The 10,532-nt window shown below is 42.8% G+C and overlaps 1 protein-coding gene across 3 annotated transcripts in view; it reads left to right on the plus strand.

The window, feature by feature from the left end:
• Positions 1–9,628, plus strand: part of PIK3R3 (phosphoinositide-3-kinase regulatory subunit 3) — an 83,639-nt gene extending 74,011 nt beyond the window's left edge. For all 3 annotated transcript variants that reach the window (XM_049808353.1, XM_049808355.1, XM_049808356.1), the window contains 3 exons: positions 194–268; positions 640–810; positions 2,253–9,628. In XM_049808353.1, coding sequence (XP_049664310.1) covers positions 194–268; positions 640–810; positions 2,253–2,454 — 448 coding nt within the window. In that variant the 3' untranslated portion in view covers positions 2,455–9,628. The remainder of the gene's footprint in view (positions 1–193; positions 269–639; positions 811–2,252) is intronic.
• The last annotated feature ends 904 nt before the right edge of the window (positions 9,629–10,532 follow it).

Below are 10,532 nucleotides of genomic sequence, written 5' to 3' on the forward strand. Positions count from 1 at the left end.
CTCAGAAGGTGATGCAAGGAAGCACTCTTATGGAATCTACGGTCTTTCTGTGGCTCTTGCTACTGGAGAACAAACTAAGCCCCAGACTGTGGGGTTTCTTTGTGGAACCTTGTGTCTGAGCTTCAGCTTGCTCAGTAAGAAAACTTGTACATGTACTCTGAAGTAATGTATTAATGCTCTCTTCTTCTGGCAGATGGCTCAATCACAAAGGGGTGAGACAGAAGCGAATAAATGACTGGCTGGGGATCAAAAATGAAAATATTGATGAGTAAGTGTCATTATAAATACAATTTTCCTGAGAAGTGTTTTCTCTTGTGGGGTTTGGTAATATGAAACACCAGTTTCTCAGTAAAGGACTATAGAAAAAGGAAGGACTGCAGAAAAAGGGAGAAATTCTCTAGGGGACCTGTATGTCATGTGAAGCACCAACCCTACTGAAGCATTTAGGATTAAATGAAGTTGAAACAGTTAAGTTCTAGCCTTTAGTTGAAGCCTTTAATATCTGTACATTAGGAGCCTCACCTCCCAGTTTGGGTGTGTTCTGCTATTTCTTTGAATGATTTCTGCAAAAAGAAATCACTCTGCCTATGAACTCCTTTTAACTTAACCAGTGGGTCAGTAATTTATCCTCTCTTTCAGCACATACTTTGTGAATGAAGAAGATGAAAACCTGCCACATCATGATGAGAAAACTTGGTTTGTTGGGGATCTCAACCGTATCCAAGCAGAAGACTTGCTCTGTGGGAAACCTGATGGAGCATTTTTAATTCGAGAGAGTAGCAAGAAAGGATGTTATGCTTGTTCTGTGGTGTAAGTCTATTTTCCTTTTTGTTCTAACTACTCAATTCATAAATCTCCTCCACAGCTCTTTATTTTGGAGAACAAAAGCCGGGCCTAGCCTAGGCCTACTCATTGGAATGTGTTGCATGTTTGCAGGAAGACTAGCATGGTAAAAGCTTTGTTGCAAAAATGTGCTTTGAATGCGCAATAACTGTAGTTGTAGCAGTCTCTTCAGTCACCACAGTAGTTAGTACAAAATTCTGGAGTATCCCAACTTGAAGCTCTACAGTCGTAAGTAGGCCAAATTCTCCCATATTATTCCCTGCCAAGGAATGCATGGGAAGAAGAAAAATGAGGCTGCAAAGCTTTAACATCTTCCATTCTTGTTTTCAGACATGGCCAACTCTAGATGCTTTCTCTTGTATGTTTAAGACAATGGTGGTACTTCAGAGGAGACATAACTTGTGAGCAATAGTTTTTATGACATTCAGACAACGTTGCATCGATTTCTTGTGTTTCACTTCATTTTATGCTGGTGTAATGGAGGTCAGAAATACTCTGATTCTATTATCTAAAATCCCCTTCAAGCCTGTTCAGGAGTGCAAAATGGCTTTCACTGATTTATTTCACATGAGGTTAATTGCTTCTGAAAGCAAGTCCAAGAAATTATTATGTGAAGGTGTATCACCTCAAGGTAACTGGAGATTGTAGTATCTGCTGTGTTCAAGATACTGTTTGTCACAGTCACTGAAGTGATGAGCTCATCAGATACTTTTGCGTGGTTGGTATTGTACTACAAGATAGCAAAGGGATGGCATAACGTAAGCTGTTCCTACATGTGACTTGGATTGTAATAGGCTCCAGTACAGGGATTACATAATACTCGATCTTTCTGGCAGATAAGTTTTTCTAGCAGCTTTGGAAATACTGTGTTGCAGTAACTGCTTTGCCAAGTTAGGGACTCAGTCGCTATGACTTCAGATAATGAACCAACTTGAACCCATGCCATGTTGAACATTAAAAAAATGCACACTGAAGGTTAGTGCTGCATTTCATGAAATACTCTGTAGATCCTGAGAATTTGTGGGTTTTGGCTTCTTTGCTTAGTGGAAAGGTTTCCAGATAAGTTGAGCACAAAATCATAGCTGACTTCAGGTGCTTATCTTCTTGGTTAAGCTCTTGACTTTTTTTTTTTTCTTTTCCAAGAAACATTTGGAGAACAATGCAGTAGGGAATTGTACTGCTGGGGTAGAAGAGGCCTCTTATGTGGATTATTATGCAAGAGTGTTTAATCACATGCCCTGAAGCACTGTTTCTTCACAGACTATATTAATCTCCTCAACTTGCATCTGCTGGGTCCTCCATTATGTAATTTAGTGACTGGCAGGGTTGCTGCATTAGTTAATTGTTAATAGACTGTCACTTTGGGTTTGTCCTTTGATGTTAAACTCTCCTGGTTTCTTTCTTTGCAGAGCTGATGGAGAAGTGAAACACTGTGTGATCTACAGCACTCCAAGAGGTTACGGGTTTGCAGAACCATATAACCTGTACAGCACGCTTAAGGATTTGGTTCTTCATTACCAGCAGACATCCCTTGTCCAACACAATGATTCCCTAAATGTCAGGCTTGCCTATCCTGTCTACGCACAGATGCCCCCTTCTCTCTGCAGATAAATTTTGGGGAGGAGGAAAGTGTTGGCTATCTTGGATTCTTTTCTACAGTTTTTATTAGAACTTGGAGGGCATTCTTTCTCCTTAGACTGCTTGTTTTGCACAAGAAGTGATTCTGTGAATGTGAATCAAAAAGAGGCCTAGCAGCAACAAGACGACAACTTGGGTGTAGGTGTCCTGGTGCTACCTTAAAAGCTCAGCTGTGCTTTTACACTGATACTTTTGTTTCCTTATGAGGGGAATAAACTCAACACAACACATACAAAAATACTGGAAGCAAAACATCGTTTTATGGAGATAATTTTTTGCCAGGCACCTTCAGTGGAACTTCTAATTGGATTTTGTTTTCTCTTGTTCTTGTAGAGACAATTTGAAGCCTCTGTTTGAGGCATCAGTAATGTCTTTCAGTCTTAAACTCCCAAGAAACTAGGGGGGAAACTACCACAGCAATTCTTCTCTGTTAATTTTAGCAGCTTCACTGCGATTCAGCCGAACTTCCAAAAGAGGGCTTGTCTTGAGGTAGCATGGAATTTGGTGAGAGAAGACCAAAGGAATTATGGGAAAGCTTCAGGTTTTTATTTAAATGGAAAAATGCTTGTAAAGAAAAGTTGCTTTATTTTTTTGCCAACAATATAACAAAGTTTTGGTTTCAATGGCACTACAGGTCTTCACTTAAAGGAAACATTTATAACCAAATTGAACACACCAAAACTTTGTTGCTAGATTGAGCACTTATGGGGAAGGTTGCATTAGCATCTGCACATACTTTCTACACCAAAACTTGAAACAAATAAAAGGAAAAGCTAAATGTTGTGTGGCTTCAAAACACTAAATTTGTCTGATCTGATGTAATTGCTCACCCTCCTCTTTCTTCACCCCCCTTCCTCCCATCCGTCAGCTTGGGATTCTGTTTTCAGTTTTTAATGATACTGTGCTTCAGAATGTAAACTAGAATGAAGCTTGCACTTGCCTGTTGCAGTTCTCTTGCTGAACAATGACAGACTCTTGTAATGCTTGATTTTGGTATAAAAGAGGTAGGTGCAATTGAATGCTTCTGGATGGCTTATTGTACAAAATTCTTTCATGAGGTGTAGTCATTTCCAGTTGTACAGAAGTGAGCGTGCTAATTATAGATCTCCTCTGATTTGTTCTTTGCAAGCTAGGTTCTGAGCTCTCACACCACTGCAGCCAAGCAAGATTTTAGACTGGTATAATCTAAATTCCCTTGTAGTTATTTTGGACATGATGCAAAACACGGGAGGGGAAGAGAGCCGTACTCCTCAGTTACTGGATGTCTGGTACCATCCTTTGGCAAGGGCTGCTGTCAAATACTGGAGTGGGTAAGTCCTGGGCTTCGTCGAGTATAGCAATCATCCAATAAATCCCCTCCCTGGAAAGTATACAAAGCAGCTTATTTCCATTCCTTAAGCTTCTAAAGCGAAAAAGAGCTAAATTTGGCAAACTGAACCACTTGGCATCAAAGCACTACTGGCAAAGTAATTGTTCAGTGTGCAACCTTGAAAGTTACTTTTGTTCCTGTTACTGGAAGCAGTTCCCTTGCAATGCACCCATTGTGCAGTACAGGAAGCAGACAGTCATGCAGGTCTGAGAATGCTATAGACCTTTTTCTGACCCTGGGTCTTATTTCCTGTTCAAATGTGTTGGTTTTGGTTTTTTCTATAATGCCTGGGCAGTAGTGCCAGGCTTGTTGATGTTTAATGTTTACACTAGAAGTATTATTGAGATGAATGTCACGAATTTGCAAGCAGGGAAATGACAAGGCTGGAGCACTGACAGCCATTGCAGGAAGGGGTAGTCCAGTTGCCTGGCATGCCTGTGAGATGTTTTATTTTGCACTAATGACCCTGATGCATCCTAGGCACTTTCTAATCAGCCAAAGTGCAATCTTCAGGTCCAAGAATTCTGTAGATGCCGCTTTTCTAACTAAATGAACATTACAAACCTTAACCAAAACTGGGTGAGAGGAGAAGAAGATTCATGTAAGTTGCTATGTCAAAGTGACCCCCATCTGCTCATGTGTCCCTTCTCTCCCACTTGCCCAAGAAAAGGAAAAACGAGATGTAGCCTTTGCTCTTGGTGAAAATCTGGAATGGATTCCTCAGTGGTATGTGGACATGGAAATTTTTCTTTTTAAAGAAACTTGCCCTACCTCTTGGATAATTTGCAGTTCTAATCTGGTAGCTGTAAAGCCGTCATTCTCACACCTCTTGTGCATCTAGCATTCCCTTGGTGCTGGGCTGAGTCCAAATGCCTGATGAGAGAAATCGGTTCAAAGGCACAAATGATAGCCAGGTGCCTCATGCCTGTGGGAAAACCTGTGTGAGAGGAGTGTCTGACTGTTTTCTTTGCCTTTGCAATCTTGCTGGGCTCTCCTCTTATAATGTTAATGTTTGAGGCTGATGGGGCATGTATTTCTGATCCCTGTTTTTGTGACAGGGACAACCTGGCTGAAGTTTCACATCTGCCCAGTTTTTAGATAGGGCTTGTTTTTTGTGTTAAACAAGCAGAGGTCTACTTTCAGGCTCATAAATCCTGGCACACCCTCACAGTACTGACAGCAGTGGGATAGCAAAGCGGGACTGTCTGAAGTCTCCCTGTAGTGGAATCTGACTGATCCTGTGAGGTCTTGGTCCAGGCTCTGGCCCCGGCTCTGCCAAGGTAAATACAGTGTAATTCCACTGGCATCTGTGAAGGTAGCTTGGCTTTATAGTGGTGTGAGTGAGTTGGGATTCTGGCCCCTCACTCTCGGAGATCCCGTTGCAGATCACAGGTGATGTATTTGCTGTGAATGATGCACTCGGAACCAATAAGCCATCCTGAATCATTCTTTGAAATTGTTTTGCCCAAACCTTCAGATCAGGGCTATGGGCAGACTAAGCCCATATTCCTTGTATTTGGCTCCATTATCCTCAGCAGTCTCTGTAGGCTGTGTTTTGCCGCTGTATCTCTCTGTGTTTGGTTTAGGCACCTGAGTCCCAGCTGCTGCGCTTGCTCCCCTTTGACTCTCATGAGCCATTGCACAGATGCTTTTTGCATCTGTTTTGCACTCGTAGGGCAAATGAAAATGGGTATAAAACTGACTGACGTGTAGTTGGTGTGATCCACGGGGCGAGGGCTTGGTCCTGCTGCGCTCATTGTGCTCGGCCTAATCCTGTTTGCTTAGTAGCATTGGAGGTGTGAGAACCCACAGCTTCCAGGAGCTGTTCTACGCTTGCATCACTGAGAAATCAGAAATGGGCCTGTGAGGTGCAGGATTACACCCTAGTTTGAAAAGCAGCTGTTAAGCCTAAAACAAATACAGGAAATGTGAACATAAAGGCAAAACAAAGGACCTCCAGTTCTTTTAAAACAGTGAGATGTGAGAAGGTTTTGGTTTCAAGAGTCAAAACGTCAGGAGGAAAGGGGGGAAATAGTCTCACTGTTATAGCAGCTGTCTGTTAGCAGACTGCAGTTAGAGGAGTACTGATCTCATTGACCCATACTGTATTAAATATATATGTAGAGTTAAATTAATAACTTTGCACAGTGTTAAGTGGGGGTGGAGGGGATGTTGAAACTTGAATATGCAGTTTCTTCTAATTTGTTTTGAAGTATATTTGCAGGGATCAGGGGTGATTCAGTATTTTGTATTCGTATGGATGGAAATCAGGTCTACTTCCACAGTTGCCATTCACCCCATTGTGTCAGCCACGAGTGCCATGTTTTTGAAGTTAGTCAGTTGTAAATCTTTTCCCAATAGTTTCTTTATTCATTACAAGTAATCTTAGAATGGGAAGAACCAACCTAGAAACAGAGGGGTGTCCTGACAGACGCTTCACTAGTATATGAAGCAGTAATATGTGATTGGCCACCTTCTGATACTAGAGTGCTCTAGATTTGAGGGTTGTATTTTGGTTTGTTTGGTTTTTTATAATACTCATCAGCAGTGGATTAGGTTGCTGCTTTGCACTGTTGGTAGTTGCAATCTAGAGTTATATCCACTACAGCCCTCTGTCTTATGCCAAAAATAAAATGCTCTTTCCACACTGTTCTCTCTTGATGTGGCAGATGGTCAAGAAGTTTTCCATTTAATGTGATGGGCCTGATTCTTTTCTCACTGACACTAGTGTAAGCAAGACTTCCACAACCGAAAGCCATTCCCAGAAAAAGAGCTTGTATTTACTCATACCTGAATTCAAGTCACAGTGGGGCATAAATCCAAGTTTGTCCTTCACAAAGCCAGGCAACTGTAATGGGGACTGTGGAAATGAATGTTGACACTTAGTGCTGTTTTGGGGAGGACAGGGGAAGGAGGAGGGTCTTTGTTGCCCCAAATCCTGGGCTCTCTGCAGGCTTGGGTGGCACCATGTCTGTAACTGAACGCTGTGGCTGTTTAAAACAGCAGAATTGTTATAGGAGTGTCACACCTTAAGTTTGGAAAAGCCCCTGATTTGGTACTTGAACAATCTCGCTTCTGTTTTTGAATGTCTGTTTATTTTTTTCTTATTTTTGTTACACTAACAGGGAATAAAAATCTGAAATGTTAGTGAGTCTTGTATGCTTGCTGCATTGTGCAGACATGAAACAGGTACTGCTTGTGGATCAGGAGGGGTAAGAGACAGGTTAAAAACGCAGTTTTAAAAAGCACTATGATGGGTTGGGGGTTGTTTTGTTTAGATCATGTTTAAAATCAGGGTTTTTTACATGTAGTTTCCTTATGTTGATTTGCAACCTCTGCTTTTCAAACAGCAAAATCAAAATAACATTCCTGAAGAGCAAAGGTGCTGTGAGGGGAGGGGGCTTAGGCTTGCTCAAATTCAGCAGTCAAAGCAAATAGCTTTAATGAAGAGGAAGAGTCAGCATCCCAAAGCATCCCTCTGGTTGTAGTTTGATGAAGCAGTAGACAGATCATGAAGTAGGACCTCTGCCTTGAACCACGAAAGAAAGAGGAGATGCCAGAGCAGACCCTTCCCTTTGGAATAATAGGTTGTAATCTCCTTAACTGTGCGTGCAAGGAGATAGTTAGGAAATTAATAGAAGTCCTTAAGGATTGCTCCTCTTTCTGTATTGGAAGGGAACTTGTATTGCTGATCCCCTCGTTTCTCTAAGCATAACCTGTGCAGCCAGGAGAAGGGAACCAAGTTACTAGCCCAAATAAATGCGGGCTTGTTTGTGCAGCCGCTCAGCTAGTTAAGTCCTGCGTGAGGAGTTGCTTTGGATGGGGTTAGATGAAGTTTGTCCAACATTTTTGTGAATCTTGCATTCTGTGGGCAGAAATACTTTCCACTGAATGGGAAGGGGAAAAAAAAAAATCTCTCTTGAAACCTTTTCAACTCCTTCCTGTTTGTTCACAGGGGCATATAGGGAGCTTTAGCTTGTTAACTGTTTAGATGATGGCAGTGCTTGAAGTGCTGGTCTTTGGGGCTGGCTCCATACAATTAATGCAGAATTTGCATTTTTTTAATTGCTATTGGCATAGACTCGCCATATTTTATGACTAGACTCACCATTTCTTCTAAAATTTGCCTTTAAAAAATATAGTATGAGCTTCAGAGGCAAAAAAGAAGTAGAGAATGGGCCCTTATTGACAGAAAAAACACCTCGTTGATCAACCTGTATTAGAGAAAGCAGCTTTAATTTGATGCCCCCCTCCACCACCTTCCCTTGGGATTGCTTCTGTGAGATAGGCGTTGGCAAACGAGGGGGGGATATTTCCCCCTGTATTCAGCAGCGCTCTACCCACGTGCTTTTCAAGTGCTCATAGAAGGGGCTCGGGATCATTTGGGAAAATGATTGCATCCAAAGACACAAAAGTCTCCAAGGGTGAATATCACCCCTGGCATCAGTCTCGTTGCTTCAGGGGAGTTGTAGGATGTTGGGGCCAGCCGTGAGCTGCCCCTGGGTCTCCGTCGGTTGTGGTGGGGGTTCGTGTTCAGTCGGCTGGTTGGGGTTTTGGTCTGTTTTGTTTTTGTGAGTGACTTCTACATCCAGCAAAGATATGTTTGACGAAACCTGTTAATTTTGTATATCTGGCTGTTTATTGCACCATGGGATTGTAATGGTCTGCATCATGTGTGTGTGCGCGTGCGTGTGTGTATATGTACTGTATGTATATAGGTATATGTAAAATATATTCACGTATACATTTATATGCATTAGCTGTAAGTGGCACTGCCCCTTAAAAATAAAACAAAATTCACTGTTAGCACATTCTGCCATGTGTTTAGGCAGAATTGGGTTTGTTTTTGTCAAATGAAAAGGAGTTTATTGTGTTCATCTTGCATATGTGCTTCTGAAATGCTGAACTCTGGATTTCCTTGGGGGGTTACTACTTCATTTGTAAACCGAATTGAATTGGAGTGTTATTTACTCTGGGACAAAGCATTCAACTTTGTTCCAAGCAAAGGTTTAGCAAAAGAAACCCTCTTGCTCTCCTGTGAGATGCAGTGAACGTTTGCACGTTTCAGTAGACCCCCAGACCCCCTGTCCAGAGCTGATGTGCAATGGGTGATGTTGGTACGTGTCCCTTTGTGAGTGGACTCTTTGTATAAGGTGTGGTTCAATGTAAAGCATGAGTGGGTGTTTGATCTTGTATCGAGGGCTGAAATAACAGCACACTCCTTTGTACAACCTTTGCATTAATGTTTCTGCTTTTCTTTGACTTCTATTTTCTTTAAGGGAAACTGCATCTGTTAAGAACCTGCTTCTCCAGAAGCTATTGAATTATTTTGTTTTCCAGATGAATTCCAGCATGTAACTTTGGTACTCTTGTTTGTTATTTGTGTAAAACCTGTTCTTCTGTCGTTTATGGTGTAGTCGGGGGGGGGGGGGGGGAGGGAGAAAAAGAAAAGGAATTCATGTAGTTTAACTTTTAAAGAAAAGAAACAAACTGCTTCATAAGGAAACCAATTGTATGTTAGTGTTTTCAGACAAGTCATCCTGTAGTTTCTAGCTCAGTAATGCAACACTGTACTTGTCACCAGGTGTGTTACGATTTTGCTGTACTTTCTTTTACTAGATGGTTGGGCTTTTAAATCCCAGACACTAAGCATCCTGGGCCTACTTGCTCTAGATCAAAAAAAATGCAATAAAAAAGTTGCAATAAAGCACATTGACATGTAATGTTTTAGAAGGATGTACTGACAGCTGTTTCTAATAAATTCAGAACTGCAGCGTGGTCAGGCTGTCATGGTGTTAGCTGTGTTTGTGTCTCCCAGCCGAGGCCATGAGCATCATCTTTAACAGGGACTTTGAAAAAAGACTCACAGATGTCCAATTCGCTCTTGGCTGGAGCTGAAGCAGCCAGCCCCCAAAACCCTCTCAGGGCAGAGACAAGGGAGGAATACACGTAGCACATGTGTGCTCCTTAACAGAGCTTTTCCTCTGTTCCTTTCACAGCGTCTTTAGAGAGAGCAGGAGCTATCAGCAATGTTCTTGCATGCCTCGTTGCTTCCTCTGCCCGTGTTTGGTAATGCCGCTTGTGGTGCTGGGGGGAGAGGGTGGCTGCAGCCTTCCAAAAGACCCAGCTCGGCTGGATCCATTCGCTTAGATCCTTAATTTCAAGGGAGTTTGGGAAATCACCATTTTGTTTCCCAATTCCTTCATGAGCATCAGCCACTGGGGCCACTGAAACATGAGTGAGTTTGTGGGTGGTGTTGCCAATCCTCTTCCATTTCACCTGCAGGTATAGCAGGAGGGTCCCGGCATGCTCGTGGTGCAGCGGCCGTGGTGTTTGGCCAAGCTCCAGCCACTGCAATGACACAGCCCCTCGCCCACAGCCCCAGGATTTACTGTACCAGGCTGTGACCGCACAGCCCGCTGGCAGCCGTGGGGGCTCGGAGGGTTGCTGCTGCAGGCACCTCTCCATATGCATGTTTTGCATTTTCCATTTGAGGTCTCAGGAACTGCTGGGGAGAAGCCCAAGTTACATGGGGCGGCCTGAGGGTGGCCAGCCAAAGGGCTTGGGCAAGCTTGAGGACTGGCAAGGGCAATCCAGGGGGAGCTTCACCCCTCAAACTTGGGAGTTGGATGGAATGCCACAGCAGCATCCTCAGAACATTAGGGCAGGGGCAGACCCGGTC

This window comes from Accipiter gentilis, chromosome 8, assembly GCF_929443795.1.
Source record: "Accipiter gentilis chromosome 8, bAccGen1.1, whole genome shotgun sequence".
NCBI lineage: Eukaryota > Metazoa > Chordata > Aves > Accipitriformes > Accipitridae > Astur > Astur gentilis.